Source organism: Pygocentrus nattereri, chromosome 17 (genome assembly GCF_015220715.1).
Source record: "Pygocentrus nattereri isolate fPygNat1 chromosome 17, fPygNat1.pri, whole genome shotgun sequence".
Lineage (NCBI taxonomy): Eukaryota > Metazoa > Chordata > Actinopteri > Characiformes > Serrasalmidae > Pygocentrus > Pygocentrus nattereri.
The window spans coordinates 412,501-432,500 of record NC_051227.1 but is presented as its reverse complement, the minus strand read 5'-3'; the positions used below and the strand labels follow the sequence as shown (position 1 = coordinate 432,500).

At 41.7% G+C, this 20,000-nt stretch overlaps 1 protein-coding gene across 13 annotated transcripts in view; it reads left to right on the top strand.

Moving 5' to 3' along the window:
• The window catches only part of mecom (MDS1 and EVI1 complex locus), a 257,072-nt gene that overhangs the window by 209,162 nt on the left and 27,910 nt on the right, over positions 1-20,000 (top strand). For 4 of the 13 annotated variants that reach the window (XM_037546749.1, XM_037546746.1, XM_037546740.1 and 1 more), the window contains 5 exons: positions 2,398-2,508; positions 9,952-10,054; positions 10,894-11,128; positions 13,216-13,363; positions 14,660-14,840. In XM_037546749.1, the coding sequence (XP_037402646.1) occupies positions 2,398-2,508; positions 9,952-10,054; positions 10,894-11,128; positions 13,216-13,363; positions 14,660-14,840 (778 nt within the window). Of the gene's footprint in view, positions 1-192; positions 370-2,397; positions 2,509-9,951; positions 10,055-10,893; positions 11,129-13,215; positions 13,364-14,659; positions 14,841-20,000 lie in introns of those variants that run through there. The other 9 variants (XM_017719296.2, XM_037546743.1, XM_037546747.1 and 6 more) reach the window with 4 other exon arrangements.

Sequence of the window (20,000 nt, the reverse complement as noted above, 5' to 3'; positions counted from 1 at the left end):
TCGCGGTCCGAGGCGAGATAAAGGAAAAAGTTTGAAATCTCGCGCGCACGCAGAAGAGGAAGGAGGAGGAGAAGGAGGAGGAGGAGGAGGGGGAGTGACCCACACTGGACGGGACGGGACGGGACGACACCGGACGGGGAGGCTCGAGGAACCCCAAGTTTGACATCATCCGGGGAATTGCTGCGGCGCTGAGTCCCGGGACGCGCGGGGTGTCCCATTCGGGGAAAGAGAGGAGCGCTCGCGCTGAGAGGAGCGCCGGGAGTTTCTCGTCTGATCGCGTTGTTTGTTTTTTTTTCCCGTTTTTCTCCGGAGGACCGTCTTTACTCCCGTGCTGCTGCTGAAGGAGCGCACGCTCCCGGCGCTCTCACGGTAAGAGCCCCGCTGCTCCTCAGTTTCCCGGCCGGGACCTTCCCCCCTTCCCCGGCGCGGAGAGGCGCGGCGCGCGTGGCGCTTCGCCCGCCGTTTAATTCTCTGTCCGTTTCTCTGTAATTTTACAGGAGGTTTTGTTCGGTCGGATCGAAGCGGCTTCAGCTTCCTCGAGCAGTTTAAAAAGCCCCTAATGAAAAAGGCCAGGGAACTTTAGCGCGAGGTGTTCGCCGAAGCCTCGCGCGCTGCCGGTTTAAGCTGGATTTGGGTTTGATTGACGGAGTTAAGATAAACGGAGGCGCTCTAAGCGGCGTGTGAGCGGCTCCGCTTGTCCGACTGATCTTCCGCTATTCTCCTCAGAGGAAATCGCCGCTTCGCAGTTTATTCAGTTGTTTTCGTTTAAGTTTTGTTCGCACTGATAGTAGTAATAATAATACTAATAATACTGCTACTACTACTAATAATAACAACAACAACAACAATAATAATAATAATGATAATAATAATAACAATAATAATAATGATAATAATAATAATAATAATAATAACAACAATGATAATAATAATAATAAAATAATTCGTTAATTAATCTGAAAGTGTTTCTTTCATTTGTATTTATTTGACGTTAATAATAAAATAATAGCAGCTGAATTTGAGAACGCTGAGTGTGTGTGTGTGTGTGTGTGTGTGTGTGTGTGTGTGTGTGTGTTTGGGGGTCAGGTGGTGGTGACTCCAATGTGAGGAGGTTAAGCTCGTCGTTCTTTCGTTCTTTATTATTTATTTCACGTCTTTTGTTCTTTATTATTTCATTCATTTCATTTGAACCCAGCCGCTGGCTCAGCAGAAGGCCAGGCTGTTATCAGCCTAAAATTGAATTGGTTTCTTTTTCATGTCATGGAACTGGAACCAGAGTAAAACAGGCTTGTAGTGAATGGTGTGAGGGGAGAATGTGGCAGTTGCCTCAGTGAGTCGTGTTTGTGAAACGTGCTCCTGCTTTAGCCCCTCAGTCTCAGCGCTTTACACCCCGCGCTGTTACAGATGCGCGGAAGACGAGCTGCTCTGAGTGCTGCTCTGAGTGTGCGTCCGTTCCACTTCAGTGAAATTTACTACATTTACGCAGTTCCCTTCAGTTTTCTCGCCTCTGGCTAGAACTGAGTTGATGTCAGGGGTTTTTTTCTCGTGGAGCCGGTAATCGAGTCAGTTCAGAGCCACAGGTTTTTCAGCGGTTCTGTAAAGGCAGTGGTTCTGCAGAAACAGTGACCGCTCAAGCTGCTTGACTGCGCCCGTCGTCCTTTGTGTAAATGCCTGTTCTCCCTGCAGGAAAAACCCTGCCGGGGTTCTTTTAGGACCAAAAATGGTTCTGCTTGTTTAAAGGCATAGAACCTTTGTTTTGGGGCTGAACAGAACGGAGTGAAGGCCGTAGCGCCTGGTAAACTGTGCGCTGATGTTGTTCAGTATTTGGATGCATCAGGTTTGGAAATCAGTTTACAGGTCAGTGTGCGCTCCCCCCCCTGAAGACCACCTTTATCAGCAGATTATTGCAAATTAAACAGATGATTTTATCCCACTTTGGATCATGAAGCTCAGCTCGTTCTCAGCAGCGTCCGAGTCCGTTTAAAGGGTCAGGATGAATCCCAGTGTTAGGGGTTAGAGTTAGGTTCTGGGGTGAGCTTCACTTTTTATTCATGTGATTGTGACCAACATAATTAGAGCAGGTTGCTTTAGCATCGGTGGTGGTTTAGGCAGTAAACGTGTGTGTGTGTGTGTGTGTGTGTGTGTGTATCATTCCTTTTACTGATGCTACATTCCCGTTAAAGTGTGCGTAATAGGTGCTGTAAAGGAAACGGTGTGTGTGGTGGGGTGGGAAGTGGGGCAGGTGTGATTATGTGTGTGTAGTCTTGTTTGGCGTCTAACGGCGCGGTGGGTGGCATGTGGTTTAGACACTGCACAGTAACCTGTAAAAGATAAAGATCAAAGAGTGACTGACTCCTCTCTCTCCCTCTCTCTCTCTCTCTTTCTCTCTCTCTGCAGAAGGCCAGTTTTGATGGGCGTGTGTGTGATAGCAGAAGCTGGCTAAGACACGTCCAGATATCACCGTCCTCGCACCAGTACAACCTCACAGCCTACCCGATACATGAGCAGGTACGCGGAACACTGCACCTGCATGGCCCGTATAATGCAGCGTTTAAAAGGTGCTGTTGTGATGACATTCGTTCATTCAGTCTCTCGCTCCCTCTCTCGCTCCCTCTCTCTCTCTCTCTCCCCATCTAGGGTAGGTTTGCGCGAGTGTTTTTGTTTCTCAGTTATAGTATCTTTGCTGCAGCCTGAAGGACCACAGGCCTGGATCACACACACACACACACACACACACACACACACACACACATACGCTGGCTTGGCATGTGGCACTTTTTCGTTATGCACTGATAATAAATGAAGATTGCGAGATACCAAACGATCCCTCCTTTTCTCATCACTTAGAGAAGAGATGGCACTGAGAGAAACGCTGTAGGCCAAAACAGTGCTGCCTCTTCATGCCCACAGACCTCTCTAACATCTAGCAGTCGTGTCCTCATTCTGTAGTCTGTCTCATGCCCATATAAGGGTCTACGCTTTTTATCTCTATAGGAAAAACGAACTGCTGCTGTGGTGAAGCAAAATGTTCCAAAGTCGATACCTTTTGTCGTATTAACATTTTCCCCCAGGACATCACCGGACCCTCTTAATTATGATGTAGTTAAGGAGCCCAAATATGAATATTGCTTTGTGCAAGCTAACACTGCTGCACACAGAATTGACATGATAAGGCTGGCAGCCTAATCTAATTAAGCCCATACAAACCAGCAAGCTTTGTTCAATATTGTGCTAAAGCTGCTCTGGCAGTATTGGACTACAGTTTCAGTAGCTGGTGTTGGTAATTAATAGTGTTAAACTCAACTTTATACATAAAGTTAAAACTTTTTATATAAAGACGAAGTTTATAGGGAACTTAAATGTGGCATTTTTCTTTAACATATTGGAAAAAAACAGAAACCATTCCAAATAAAATGTGCACAGGCCACTTTTGTGTGTTTTATTTTTTTTTCCCCAAAATGTTAAATTCAGTAACTTATTCTCAATTTATTTTCGTGTAGAAAATACATGTCAGTGTAATATATTGGCAAATTTTATAATTGCATAATAAGTTCTTGCTATCCTTTAAAAAATCTGTTATTGAAGTATTTTTAGTAACAGTTTCCTCACATTGCACAGAAAAATGGGCACTCCTGTTTTTCTGCCAGTTTCAAAAGAATTCCGCATTTTCAGCTTTTCCTTCACTGACGCTGCTAAAATGCGTCTACGTAGTACTAATGAGTGGATTCAGAGTTAAGCTACACAGCTAGAAATTCACTGAACCCCAGGTTTACCCAAAATATTCCAAATAACCACCACTAGCCCTCAACCATCACGCCAGCCCACCACGCCAACCCTTAGGGCTAAACCAAACCCTCAGCCCAACCCACATCACAGAGATATTGAAAACGTTCTCCTAGCAGTCCAAACCAGGCAGCAGGCAGAAATGAACGAAAGTCAGGGACGTCCTTCTGTTTGGATGCCTACTGTGTTCTTAGTCCTAAACTACTTGCTCAATAACTGTTTAAAGCGAAATCTTTAAACTCTGCAACTTTCATTGTGCCACGTTAGGCCTTTGTTTGGAACAACCAAACAGATTTGTTTATGAGTTGTCCAATAAGCAGCCAAATCCCAAGTCCCATGTCGTAGAGTTTAGTTTTCAGGCCCAAATCATCTGAGTTCAGTTTTCAGGCCCAATGCGTTTCTACAGTCGAAAGAAAAACAAACAGAGGCTAAAGCTACAAAGCAGTCTCAGTTTTCTTGTAATGCAAGCAAGCCAGATATTCTACAAAATAAATAAATAAATACTAGGTGAGGTTTTAATGTCAAAAAAACAAGCTGAACGAATTAGCCGATCTGCATAATTAGGAGCACAGCTAAAACGCAGCTAAAATGCCAGATAAGCTGACAGAACTTAAAGGGAGATTCCATACCTTTCAGCTTCTGTGTAATCCAGTCATTCAGAGTGGTCTGATATGCAATGGTGCAAAACCTTACTGATTCAGGACCCAGAGGATGGGAAATATAGCCAATTTATTTACTATCCAACACAACAACAGTTTTTATATGTCTGTTTTTATATTCATTTACCTCTGCGCCATCGGTGACTTCCAAGGAATTCACTTCAGGCCCAAACTTTATCTCAAAGCTATTGAAAAACAACGTCTCAGACATCAGACAACGTTTAACAGCTATCTGTGACTTCACTTTTCCTATCACCATCACTGCGAACAATTCTGACTCGACAAGGTTCTCTAGAATGGAGCAAAAAAACATCAAAACAATTTTACATCTAATCAGTGTTGAAACATTAGGTAGAATTTCCTTTGAATATCCTGCTAATCAAATGTTTTGGGGCTTCTTAAAATGACAGACAGGGTTTTCCCAGTGTCCCCGTAAGTTCTAGTCATGTCACAAGTCAGTAAATCAAGCACCTCAGATTTGTGTCCCTAATTTATTATATTAATGAACCCCTGTAGGAACATTGCCTCTGCCGTTTGTTCGATTTTAAGCCCAGTTCTTGATGGCTACCATACGTTTATCCAGAAAGTGGGAGCTGCTAGACTAAGGCAGCGCCCACTTCGGCCTCTGTACAGGCAAAATCACGTCTCAGCTCTAAACAGTCATTATATCGCTTTGTCATAACACTGGCCCACGGCGAGTCTTTATGGCTTCCGGAGACCCTCATGTTTTCAAGAAGCGCACCGCGGCTCTTCACAATGAGAGAAAGAGTGGAAGAATGTGGCCGGGAAGGAAAGAATCCAGCAAGAATGACCCTGCATTTTTCAGTATTCAGTAGCAGCTCACAGAAACTGTCTGCGTGCAGATAGAATAGAATATTGAGGATGCGTGAAGGATAACAAAACGCTTTCCTGTGCTCTCCCCTGCTTCTTTAGTGTCGTATCTCACGAGCGATCGCACAAGAAAGTGCTGTAGCACAGAGGTCATCAAAGGGCAGGGTAGAGCGAGCATCGCTTTGAACTCTCTCTCTTAAACCAAGAAGATCATCTCAGCACTGTGATGCTTTGGGCCCAGATCTGATTAGTCCTCATTCTTTACAGACAGTGCTGTTGTTCTGCTGCCTTCTCGAGGCTCACCGTGCAGACGTGCTACAACTGGGGCTCAGCAGATAAAAGACAGAAGATATAAACGGTGTGGATTGTTGTGGCTTCCCATCAGAGGCCTTTTGAAAATGTTTACTGCCACCTATTATTTTAATATAGATTATATACAGCTGCTTTCATTCTTAGCATAGCTATCTGGTCAAACTGTGATGAGACATTAGGGTTGGGGTTTAGAAAGTGAGGGGTAAGATTAGATTTAGTAGAATTTAGGCGAAGTTTTTTTTTATATGAACAATAACAAAGTACCGTATGAGCAAATAATTGTTTGTTTTTTATTTAAAAAATAATACTACTGTAATAAGGTTAGGTGTCCCCAAACCTTTGAAATGCCAGTGTAAATCCTTGCTGCATATTAATTGGTATCAAATCTTATTTCATTCTTTTTAAGAATGATTCCGTCTTAAATTACTAGATTTTTCCACTTTATAGTGTTGGGAATAGCAAGTAGTTCAAAGCAACAACTAGCTAATCAGATACAAAAGTTAAAGATGGTTTTACTTTCCATTATTTAACGATCAATAAATAAAACACATCTGATTAACCAGCTGTGAAACTCTTTTTCATTTTGATAAAGTATTCCACTTGTCGCTTATCATTCAAACCTGAGAGCTGCAAATATTTTTAGGCGTTTTCTTATCTATTAATTATTAAAAAACATTTGTGTGAGCAGCTCTGAAATCAGAGATAGGGGGAATTATAATCACGGATGAAAGTTATCTTATCGTGTGTGTATGTGGTGGTTTGGGGTGTTGGCCTGTAAGAGTGAAGTGTTGTTCACTAAATGAAGAGCTAATGGTTCTGTTTATCAGAACATCAGCACAGTAACATCCGCTTCTCATACAGACCCAAACAATGGAGCAGAGGTGTGTGTGTGTGTGTGTGTGTTTCTGCAGGAAAGGGTGAGTGTGTGTTACCTGCCTAAGGAATGACCTCTCATTAGGGAAAGAATGTTGTTGATGGGGCGAGAGAGGGGGAGGGAGGGAGAGAGGGAGAGATACAGAGATACAGAGAAATAACTGTAACAGCAGCTAAAGCACCTTGCGAAAGTCAGAGACCACCTCCGTTTAACTCATTTCCAGTCAAATCTGGCCATGAATTTATTAACTTCTCTGCATCAGGAAAAAACAAGCCACACATATTTAACAGAAAATCAGCCCCATTTGAAAAAGGCCATTAAAGTCTGAGTGCAGTGAACGGCATCGCGCTAAACAGCATTGCACTAAATCGGGTTACACAGGACTTCTTATGTTCTGTGAAGCTTGCAGTTGTTCAGTGTTAAAGACAATAATATAATGAGTTAATAGTATTTCTTCATTTAGCTCTTGACTAATACGTCAGCAGGTAAATTAAGAACAGGCGAACGTGTGTGGTCCATACGAACCTGTCCAGCAACACCCTTTTACGTCCTATCTGAAAAATCCTTGCCATTTGGCTCTCTCTCCTGGCACTAGACCCCTAGGCCTTGGCCCAAACTGCAGTCCCAGCCCTGCAGTTACGAGGCATGATGTGGTTTTACATTTTGGCCCCCTAGTGGTTAGTGTTAGGGGCAAAGTGTTAAATAACCCATAATAATCAGGGGTCCAGTAGTGCTCCGGGGTTGGTCGACAGCCAACTCAGTCATTGATGCTAGCTTTGACTACAGCGAAACAATTAGTCAACATTTTCATTGTTCTGGTTGGTTTTTTCAACACAAACAAACTTTATTTTCTCGCCTGAAACGTGAAAATGGCATGGGCATCTTTGATGTGGGTATTTTGAGAAAAAAAAACTGCATGGGCTCCATGGTAACTGTTGCTATGTCTGACAAACTTTCATGCTCGACATGTGAACTACAAAGATTTAAGTGGAAAAGGTAGAGACTGCTGTCCCATGAAATTCATAGTATTTTTGTACCAATACATTCGAATGCGTAGAAAACGAACAGCCTACCAACACTGAAAGGAAACAGAGAGTCGAGCTCACATATCACAGCCAGAAACTTAGAAGGCTCTTCAAACAGGATGTAGATGAGATGGAAACAGAAGAGCACTATTTCTTTCCGGGAGGGAATGTAAATGTATGAGTGGCTGCCTTTTTAGTGTGTATGCCTCATTGGGTTAAACACTTGTTGCATTTTGCACAAGGCTTGTCAGAGGTGCCCATGCCTAGTTATAGCTGCTAGCCGGTGAGTGGACAGTCCCTATAATAGGGGAAGGGTTTTGCAAAGGGTGACCCTCCTCACTGCCGCACCACCCTGAGGCAGATCTGTAGCATACATATGCTAACGGCCACCTCTTAATGAGAAACTGTAATGTAAGCTAACTGTAAATAAATGAAACTCAAATTTTTTCAGGACTGATAAAATTCTTTTGACTTTAAAGAAAGGGCTTTCGTCAGTAATGATGTTTTTGATGGGCAGCCTCCAATATCGACTACCACCACCAGTCACTTTGAGGCCACCGGTTTCCTGTACGACATGGCTATGCTCATTTGGCGGTGATCAGTATAACAGCTTCCGTTGCTGACTGCAAACATACCAATATGCAAATTACGGCACATTTTGGTCAGTGCTGTTTTTTCTAGCCGGGACAACCTGCCCTGAAAGTACTGCTGGCTCCCGGTCTGGGCCGGACTACTCGCTCCGAACCCCCCTGCTGCTGTTTGAAGTGCTCTCTCATTGTCCCAGACTCATAATATTATTGTGCCCCATTGGCTTTCTGTCTTTTTATCTGCTCCCATGTGTGCGCGAGAGGGAGAGTGGCCGTTCTCATGCTGTCACAAGTGTCCTCTTAGTTCCCTGTATTCTCTCGTGAAACAATAGGGAAACATACCGTTCCTCCGCGTCTCTATCTCTCACACACATACAGACACACAGATCGGTCTAGCCGTGTCCCAAGGTGATGTTCCTCTGACCACTTGCTTTCCAAGAAGCCCCACCACGACACGCCTTTATCAGTTCATCAAGTGAGCATGTGTGTATGTGTCACATCTAATAAGAATGTGGAGATGTCTTCGCCAGGCTGTGAAGGAAGTGAATAGTCCGAGCCCTTCAAGGCTTGCCAAAAATAACACCATCCTCAATTGTTTCTCCTCCTACCTATTGTGTTTGCAGGGGAAATGTGTGTTTGTTAATGCATGTTATAAAGGTCTCTTTGTCCCACAGTTCAATTTCAGAATCAAAATGGAATGAGGTTCACTGGGATATTTACTGATTAGTTGTTCGGTTGTTCACAGCTGGAAAAAGGCCATATTACAGTTTGTTCCCTGTATAGGACGAGTACTTGACCACACACACACACACACACACACACACACACACTTTTCTAAACCGTTTATGCCTCTGGATTGCTGGAGCCTATCCCAGCGGTCATTGGGCAGAAGGCAGGGTACACCCTGGACAGGTGACCAGTCCATTGCAGGGCAAGTACTTGATGAAGGGTTAAATTTTTTGCATACGACTGTATATTTGGAGTCATTTGTCCAAAAAAGTTAGGGAACTCCCTGGACCTATCGTCAACCGTCCATGGCCGAGAGTCCAGGGGAGCATAATTAACCTCACTCTCTGTAGTTCTGGTGCAGCGCTAGCCAGCATGGCCATCTGTTAGCTGACATAACAGAAAATAGCCTTCTCCTCCAAGCAGGCTAAGCCACCCAATAACACTGCACTAATGCATGGCCACTTATAAAAATTGAAAAATGGTTGGTTGGCTTCATGTAATGTTATATTGCTGTTATTATGTAAATTATTTTCATTTATTTGCTATGCAGCATTGCTTATTCTTTGCTGAGGGTGTAGCAGGTGTGGGCAAAGTCCAGAGAAATTATACTTTAATATACTTTCTCAAAATTGTACTTAAAACTGAAAAGTAAAAAGATTTATATATAAACATTACAAGGTAAATGTTTCAGAAATAAAACCTTTCTGTGTGTGGTGGTGTGTGATGTGGCAACTAGTCAGTGGTGCTTGTCCTCATAGGGAGATCAAATAGCAGAACTCTTAGCAGGTTAATTTTACGGTGATATGGGTTTGGTTACATGTTTTAATAAAAATCAATCAGTACAAAAAGAGAGAAATCTCCTGGCCTTTGAGAAGTGTGCTTTATGTATCTAAATGAAAAATTGACAACAGAAATATGTTTGTGTTTCTGTTCAAATATGTAATACTCAAGTAAAGCACCAATCTTCCAAAATTATCCCAAATGAAGTACAAAGGGGGGAAAATTTGTTCCAGCCCTGGTCTGTGGGGTTTGTTAGCAGTCTGTTGTTTTTTGTTCTCTTTGCTGTTTGTTTGTGTATTTACATTTCTCAATTTGCTCTCTCTCTTTGTCTGTGTGTGTGGGTGGGTGTGTGTGTGTGGGTGCGTGTGTAGATATTTTACCGTGTGGTCCGCGAGGTTCATCCTAGTGAAGAACTCATACTGTTCATGAAGGCTGAGGAGTTTTCATGTGACACCATGGCTCCAGATATACATGGTACATGAACAATTTCAAACTCCCGTTTCATATTTACAGCACTGTGCAAGTCAGAGACCTTCATTCATTTAGTTTCCGCTCAAAGCTGGCCATGGAGTACACGTCATTGATTTTCACAAGATATGTTTGAGGAGACTAGAAAAGTCCACTTCTTAAAACAGGAGTTTCCAAAACTGGAATTCAACAAGTTTTAAAAGATGCAAAGACTACGGGACTCCTGAAGACCTGGTAGACGGCTAACACTCTCACCGTCAAGCTTTCATCTTTGAGAGAGACCAAGTCAAGCTCCACTCTTGCTTCAGATCTGAAATATGCAGGTGCTCCTGTCCATCCTTCCACTGTGAGAAGAGAACTGTCAAGAAGCCCTCACTAAGAAAAAGATGTGCAAATAAAACAAAGAGGCTGCTGGTGTTCTCAGAACAATGGGCTGGTCGTCCAGACATGAACGTTATTGTGTTTAATTACTTGGATCATTAGAAATAGAAATAGAATTAAATTAGAAATTAAAATAGAAAATGCAAACAACTTCTAAGACTTAACTTTTTTATGGCATGGAAAAATAGTGCATATATATGTGAAAAACTGAAAGCCCTCCAAAAAGAGGGCATGCTGTGATAAAAGCAAAGGATGGCCGCATTAAAAATGGAAAAGAATTCAATTCTATTTATTCTATATATTGAGGCTTCTGTGGAATTTCATGAAAAATGAATCACTTTAAATAAGTGAATATGAATGAAGGGTGGGCTTTAGCACAGTGCTGTATTTCCTCTCAGACACCCTTTATTCATCTTGCGCAAACTCTGTGTATCGTTGACTCTGCTGTGGTGTGGTGTCTCTAGAGGAGCGCGAGTTCCGCTGTGAGGACTGTGAGCAGCACTTCTCCTCAGGCCCTGAGCTGCTGGAGCATCAGAAGCAGTCCTGCTCCATCCGGACCCCGTCACATTTCAGTCTGCCTGAGCAGGGCATTCCGGCCAGTGACGGAGAAAGCACTGAGCTCCACCCACTCCTGATGCACTCAGCACACTCCCCACAGGAGTGCAAGGAGTGTGAGCAGGTGTTTCCTGATGCTCAAAGGTGAGAACGTTCACACAATGCCGAACCTGGCAGAGGCTCTTAATCATCGAAGTACTGTTCTGACATGATGCGCTCTACATAGGGAGGTGTGGTAATGCCATTGTTACCAGAGTCGTGTACTATTTGGAGGGGGTTAGTTTTCCAGTCAAAAGTTTGGACACATCTAACTATACGTGTTTTTCATAAACTCAGACATTTTGCTCTAAAAGCTAAAGCTTAAATGCAAATTAATTTTGTTTCTCAAATAATAAAGTGAAGTATATGTACCTTCTTCAGTCCGACTGGATTCTTAGCAGATGTGTCAGTATATCGCTGCTGTTGGAAGAAAACCTCGTATCTCCATTTTTGATGTTTTTCAGCTTTTAATTTAATTTGAAAATGCCTTTTGGTCTTTACGTTGTGTGTAAATTTCATGATGAATGGACCAAAAGAAATGGCCCAAAATTGCTTGGAAAGACGTCTGGTTCCATTGACGTCCATTAAAAGTAGAGTAGGTTTTTTCCTTCTCCTGTAAAGTTACTATTTTGGAGACACGAGGTTTTCTTCCAACAACAGCGATATGTACCTTCTTCCGTCCAACTGGAAAAGCATTCGAGGCGGTTGCTCATGAAACTGCATCAAGACAAAGTGGGTCTACTTCCCAAAATAATCTCAAATAGAAGATATTTCATTTTTTTTGGTCTCTGCGCAGTTCAGTGTGTGTAGTTTCATAGTATTGATGTCTTCATTGTTATTCTAAAAGTGGGAATGTTAGACAAGGGTGGAAAACTGAGCTCTTTCCAGGCAACAGCGCCATAGAATTTAGCATTCTGCCTCATTCAACATACCTGATTCAACTCTACAGCTGATAAGCAAAGCCTTCATGACATGAGCTCATGTTAGAAGAGGGAGAACGCTAATCTCCACAGAGCTGTGGCCCAGAAGGACAGCTTGACACCCCTGGTCTAAGCAATTGACTTATTCCTGCTCCATCTATGCATTTTATTTGCTAAGTTATACAAACCTTGCAGATAGTTGACAAAAAATTCCAGCTCAATTTTAATATTATCCTATTCAAACAGTGCTTCTCACGGTGATTTTAGTTAGCAATAGGGCTTTTCATGGCTAAAACAATTTCACAAGATGTTAATAACAGTGAATAAATACTATTAGGCTATTTCTTTACATATCACCAGCATTTGACCAGAGCAAGCATCAAACTCTCGTGTCCCTTGTGTCCAGGAGATGTGACGTTACAAGTCTCTAAACACTTGGCATTCGTTTCATACCCACTTGCTGCTTAAGAATAGTCAGGTGTCCTGTTTCCTTCGTAACGAGCTGTAATCAGGAAAACATCACCTCTACAGTGGCATTTAAGGTGGAACGGAACATTTGAATGAGAATCTAACTTTAGCCTCGTCTAGTTCACTTCGTTACTCGCACAGGACGCAATTGACTATTTCATATTATTTCATAAATCTCTATGAAGGCGGTTCATCCAAATCTCACAAGTTCATATCAAACGTTATGTGTATTGTGTCCAATAGGAACATGGTTGTTTCTGCGTCTAACTTCATCCACCTCACACAAAATAGTTGATTTTAGTTTTAGCACATTTATGTTTTGTGGAAGAACAGCGTGTTTTTCCCACATGGCCCAGCAGGCTAACCAGCTGAGCAGCCGGAGATGGGAGTGGAGTAACGTGGTGTAGGGGATGCTCTTATAGAATGACTGACAGGATGCCAGAGTAACAACACAGACAAGCCCTCCGCTCCACCCTACAGTTTTCCAAACAAGGATTCTCAGGCACATAATAAACTGATGCTGTTGCTTAAACGATTGTTTTTTTATCATGTTATGCATATTTTCTAGGTTATTTGTACACGTAGCAGAAGATATAAATCCACTAATACACGTTTAACAGTACAGTGTCTGTGAACATTACAGCCTTCTGCCCTTTCCAACGCTGTAATGCCTTTCAAGGTGGCAGCAGGGATTCTCCTTCAGGCAGAGATGAAGAAGCGCTTTTCTTTTCAAACTCGGAATGATGAGATTATGAAAATATTCTCCCTCCCTTCTCCCTCTCTTTCTCTCTCCCTTCCACCCAGTCTGGAGGCTCACTCTCTGTCTCACTCAGAGGAGAGGGAGTATAAATGTGACCAGTGCCCGAAGGCCTTCAACTGGAAGTCCAACCTGATTCGCCACCAGATGTCGCATGACAGCGGCAAGCATTACGAATGTGAAAACTGCTCAAAGGTAGAGTCCAGACACCGCTGCGCAAGTGAGCGCGAGAGGGAGTGAATGTGCGTGTTACACAGAAGACACGTCCCATTTAAGGGCCTTTATTCTACACAGGCCGCATTGATTGTCCATTGACTGTCCGGTTTTGAAGGAGCCTTGGAACGCAGCCAAGACATGTGACCTTCATTTAAGAGAGTTTTAAGGACATTATAGTCTCTCTGGCTTTTAGTGCTACAGTCCAGAGCACATTAATCATTTTAGAAGATAGAAATACACAATGACAGCCAATGGGAAGAGTTTGTCTTCAACTGTGTTATTGGTTGTGAATTTGATCACACATTTGTTTGCATAAGCATTCGTTGATGTGAAGCTTGTAATGTGAGCAAAGGCCTAAATCCCTAAAGTTGTTGACCATGATGAAATGGTCCTGTCTGACTAACAGCTCCTATTTTTCATTGAAACAAAACCAGAAAGAGGGTTTTATTAAAAAAATTGTCCAACAAGCTCTTTTTATGGATTTAATACACTGACACCTTCAAATCAAGTCCAGTGCCCAATAACACTGTAAATGTAGGAAGAAGAAGAGAATGAAAGCTATAATTTGCCTCGTGGCAAGGCCACCTCAGTGCCGCAGACACTGTAACAGCCCATTCTGCTAAGTTCATCACCAGCTCCAGTTTCTGTGCATTGATGAATATTTATGTTTTCATCATGTGTAGTGCTTTTTTTTGGTATGTGTTAAACGTAGACTTTTGGCCTTAAGGCTTTGTCGCCCTCTTTGGTGTAACTGAGAACTGTCCTAGGAACATGGAATATATCAGAAATACTTGGATATACTGGTGATTTTACGTAATGGAAAATTGTTAATCACTCCAGCCTTAGAGTTGTTTCATGGAGTGATTAACAATTTTCCATTATGTAAAATTTCCATTATGAAAAAACAAAGTTGATTTCACCCGGAAGAAAAAACTGGAGTGACACTTTTAGCTCTACCTATGAGAAGCAGGCCTTTCGTGTAGTGTTGCCACTAGCATCCTATTTAGCAACTTTTTTACAGTGAAACACAAGTAATATGTGTCATTGCTCTCGATAAGAACACAGAGGATCTAATGAAAAACACGGTTTGGTAAAATTAAAGTCTGAAATGGAGTATAATTTCTACATCTTCTGTCTATTTATAGGCGTTTATATGAAGTGTAGAATGCTTTTTATACGTATATGCCTTACATTGCAGAGAGCAACTGAATAGTGATTCCAAAAATGTTAACATGCGTGTATAAACTCTCTCGCCCTCTCTCTGACTCTCCCCAGCAGGTGTTTACGGACCCCAGTAACTTGCAGAGGCACATCCGCTCTCAGCACGTCGGCGCCCGGGCCCACGCCTGCCCCGAATGCGGCAAAACCTTCGCCACCTCATCTGGCCTCAAACAGCACAAACACATCCACTCCTCCGTCAAGCCCTTCATATGTAAGTCTCTCACCCGCTTCATATGTAAGTCTGCACGCTTCTTACTCCAACACACACCGCACCACACACACACACTGGGGGGCTGGCGCATTCAAACTTATCCGACTGGATCTTTAGCTTCTGGATGGCCTTCAGTCCGAGAACTTGCCGACGCAACAGCCGGATTGCAGGATTAGGCCAAGTCTGCTCTAGAAGCCAAAAATCTGATCTGATAACCTTTGAAAAAAGGGGAAAAGGCCCAGGAAAGCTCCACCAAGTTTTATCTGAATGTCCATCGCTCGACTGTTTGAGTTTGGGGCGTGTTTTGTTTGATGCTTAATTTTTTACCTACATGTTCACTAAGAGATTCCACAAAGGGTTCTTCAATCAATGCCTTAGAAGAACCATGTTTGAAAAAGAGATTTCAGAGTGTGAAGGACATTTTAAAGTAGGAGGGCCCAAACTTTTGGTCTTTGGGGGGGTCAAAAGAAGCAATGCAATGTACAAATAAAGTAAATCCTATTATTTAGTTAATAAAATACTTAGAATGAGCATTGCATAATATGTTTGGTTTCTGTGGGTGAGGGGTGTGAGTAGGGTCACCTTCTGGTGGGTCAAATCAAACGTCCTTTGAAAGGTTACTTGGTGAACCAAAAGGGCTTCTTTTAGGGCATCATAAAGGGAACCCTGGGTAGCATCTTTATTTTCAAGAATAATAAGATGGTTTTTGTCAGACGTGATCTGCAACATTTTGCACATCCATGCTTTTGCTTTTTGTTTATTGTTTTTTTTCCAGTCATCACATCACATTCACCTGTCATTTTCACCACTTGGTGGCGCTTTCCTCTACTCCTGAACCAGCCAGCACTTGTGATGTCATGTATGCATGTCTGGTCTTTAGAAGACACATTATTGTATGAGTTTGTGTTGTTTAGTTTTAGTAAAATGGGTGAAAATGTGTATGGCAATTTATAATGTGTTGAATTATTTACAGCAGGAATGAGCACTGCTGTTAACACTTTTTTCTCCCAAAAGCAGGAATATTTTCGCTCCCGATATATATATATATATATATATATACACATGTATATGTGTGTGGTGTGTGTTTGTGTGTGTGGACCAATAGAGTGATCCAGTACCAATAGAAATTAGTCCAAAACTATTTAGAATACAATCTGTTTGCCATGATATACATTAAAATTACATAAAGTTAGAAACATTATTTTCCTTCCCCTTAAAGTTACCAATTCAGAGTGATGAGGTTTTGTGTTAAATAAATGATAAGTAACCTTGAAAAGGCACAGTCCGATTTCAGATATGAGAAAACGCTCTAATCAGACAGTGAGAAAATAAGGAAATCTGAGTCAGTCCTGTAACAAATCTGCCCTGAAATCGCGCTGCACTCACATTGTGTGGTGTGATGTTGTTAGCTGTGTTGTTCTTTATGTGGGGTAAATGGGGGGACTAGTTATTCATCTTAAGTGAAGTAGGTCACTTTAAAGCCTAGTACTTTTAGAAACAGAGAGAATAAATATCTGCATTAGTATCAGCATCAGACTACCACTTTAATATTGTAATGACAAAGTGGTATCATTTCATCATCTCTGCTTATATAAACAACACGTGGTCACAGGCCAAGTAATGTCCAGTCGGTCCATATTTCATGGATCATTCTAACTGTGAACTGGTTTAAAGTCAGAGCTTGAAACACATTTCAGACTTTTAACTGACTTAGACTTTTTGCCTTGAGTGACTCTCTATCTTACTTAAGTTTACTTTATCAAAACAAATGAATTTTCCATTTTGTTGGTACCAGTACAATAATAATACCTCTGAAACTTTATCAAATGTTTCAGTAGTAATTGTTTCAGTATTGACAAATTTAGCTCTTTTTGAGTTGCAATTTAATCTGTAATCCTCCTTTGCTGTCTTCTGTCACTCTTGACCTCAAGAAAGGTCACTCTTCACTTTGTAGTACAACCTGTTTCAGTCCTTACCATTTTTCTGAATTATTGAAACACCACCAATTTTATTACCCCAAGAACTTTTCCCTTGAAACAGGACTTTTCAACCTGTGCATGACTTTTGACCCTCAATGCACTGACCAGACATATGCTGACCTCAGCGTGGCCGTGCTGCGTCGGTCAGGCAGTAACTAGCCAACAACGGCCATTCCAGACAAATAGCTACCACATGCCTCCAATGGGCTCAGTACACAGCCATTTACAGCAATCAGCATTTAAACAAGCGGCTCTAACAACAGCTAATGACCACGTTAACGGGGACACACACACACACACACATGCACAGCAGCCCGGCCAGCAGCTGTATCTGTGGGGGGCTTTGTTTGTTTTGACGTGAATGCACTTCAATTGCACATGAACTGTACATGAACCACTTCAGAGCTCATGGTCCACTTGCAAATGAGCAGAATGTGTACGTGTTACCTGCGTCCAGTTTAAGCACTTGGCTTTTAGACTGGATTCAATCTTAAAATCAGAAAGTTGAGTGACTCAGCCCAAAAGGGCATGGGGTTTACTTAGCATGCACACATGGACAGTACCAGCCAAAAGTTAGACCGAATGTCTGAATTTCGCATTTATGCTTAAATGTAGACACGAAAACAATAAAAATGGACTAGCTTTACTTGAGCCTGAAACTTTGGTCTGAATCCACATACAGGCCGAGAACATTCTGAGCCCAACGTCAAGTTCAAACCTTTTCTGAGCCTGAAATTTGGTCAAACTCAAACCACATTAAAAGTTTTGAGCCTGAAACTGATCTAGTTCACCGTTTTGTCTTAGACTAACCTATCATTACCCACAATGATGATCGAAACCTGATGCTTCTAATTATGGCGATGGTAAAATGTAGATAATAAAATCTATCATTAGGTAACATAGGGGAACCCTCAGGGCCTTCTAGACCTTCAGAGAAGGCCTGGGAACAACATTTGGGAAACAATAATACGGAACAAACATGTCTGTAAATTTTTCTTCATTTTTGTTCAATAGAATTGATCAGCAATTGCTTTTCTTTGTGGTATCCAGGCAGATCCAGCTGAGCAGATTCTTCCATCGGTTAGGACTTAAGGAGCTGAAGAGAACCACTAATGTGTTACATTAACCATCAGCATAATTACAAATTTCCAATAGGCAGGACCAATTTAGTGAGACAAGAGCATCACTGTTGGTGTCCTAGAGGTCCTTGACACAGAATTCAGTCCTAGACTGTGTATACAGGTGCAGGCTAATCTGTTGGTTGTTAGGAATGGAAAACAGTGGTGGCAGCTCTGAACCAGAGCTCAGCCCTGAAAGCCGCTGTGAAACTGCTACAACGTGTGACATACGGATATGGCTGTCACAAGCTTCAAGTAAATATCGAATGTCTTTTAAAATCTTCAAATGTCTGTTTTTAATCTAGAACAGCCAAAAATAGAAGTGTGAATTGCTGTTAGCTCAGCACTTACAAACTACTAGAATCACATAGAGATGCATGCAGATGTTGGCATTATAGTAGAGGTGGGTTTCCCCTCTGCTTTGATGGAGTTTTACATGTATTGCTCATAATGAAGGCCCAGCTGTAATAGTCCCAGTTTACCACTGTTAGCTAATAAATAAAATCAGTATTGATCTTAAATAACACTAAATAATGTGACATAGTGCAGCTGTCAGCTGGTCAAAATTAAGTTCAAATTCCACTTTCACACATGGCTTCATCAGGAATTGCTAGGTGGCTCCAGAAGGAAGAACATGTCTTAACTTTAATTTATGCATTTATGTAACAAGCTTCTTTTCCAAGTAATTCCTGGTCATTTTGGACCATTTCTTTTAGTCCATTTGTCAATGTAAAAAGCAGGTGGCACGTTTAAAACGTCAGAAAACGACCAGACAAGGAAACACGCACATATAGTTGGTGTCGGAGGAAAACCTTGCATCTCCATTTTTTGCATTTTTCAGATTTTCACATAATCTGAAAGGATCTGTTTCTCTTTACATTGTCTGTAAATTTTATGATGAATGGCTTAAAAGAAATGACTCAAAATTACATGGGAATAATTCTGGTTCCATTGACTTACATTGAAAGTAGAGTATGTTTTTTCCTTCTCCTATAAAGTCACTATTTTGGAGATACAAGGTTTTCTTTCGACAGCAGCGATATGCTTAATAACAATATATACAAAATAATACCATACACCACGCACAATCATACCCATGTACATTACTGTGCAAAAGTCTTAGGAAGCCGTGAAAATTGTTTAAACCTTTTTATCACAGCAGTAAATGTGTTTATGCCAGTAAAATAACATTAGAATAAATACAAATAAACCTAAACAGAGTAAATGAACTTTTTCAATGAATGTGTTAGTTAGAGGAATGCAGTTACACACGTTTGGTTCCATTAGCAGTACCTCTGATTTCCTTTAATGAAGAACTGATTATATAAACTAGGGACTGGGTGTTAGCTGTAAATACTAGGCTTCCCTCGACTGGTTAAGCTAACACATTAAACACATAACGCAGAAAATTACAAATGATTGCTTTTTGGTTTATATGATTTTATCCTAATGTTAGTGTTTTCTGATAGATAAGAAGTTTTACGTATCATTTTTGCATAGTATTTACTGTATTTACGCAGTACAAAGAAACGTACAGAGCCCACCCCCCCAACACACTATGATGTCTCTAGACTTTACACATTAAATGCAGCGCTGGACATTCAGCGCTCTGGAATGTGTTTATAATATTTAGTTACAGTTTATGAAGAGCTGCCAAACACACAGAAAGTGCACATCTCTCTGTTCTCACACACACACACACACACACACCTACCCTACAGATACCCTTCACACCTGCTCATCCTGTGTGTGTGTGTGTGTGTGTGAGAGAGAGAGAGAGAGAGAGAGACAGAGAGAGAGAGAGAGAGAGAGAGACAGAGAGAGAGACAGAGAGAGAGAGAGTTATGTGCACACTCGCCTGAACAGGAAGGATGAGATGATCACACACACACACACACACAGAGTGTCGTCTTCAGCCTTCACACTAATATTTACTCTTGGTCTTTTGATCCAGGCCTGGAGGAGAGAGCTAAGTCATAAACAGAGCTAAGAGTAGAACTTAAGATCACTCTAACTTCACACTTAATGCCCTCCCGTACACGCTGACTCACACTCACACACACACTCACACTCACACTCTCACACAC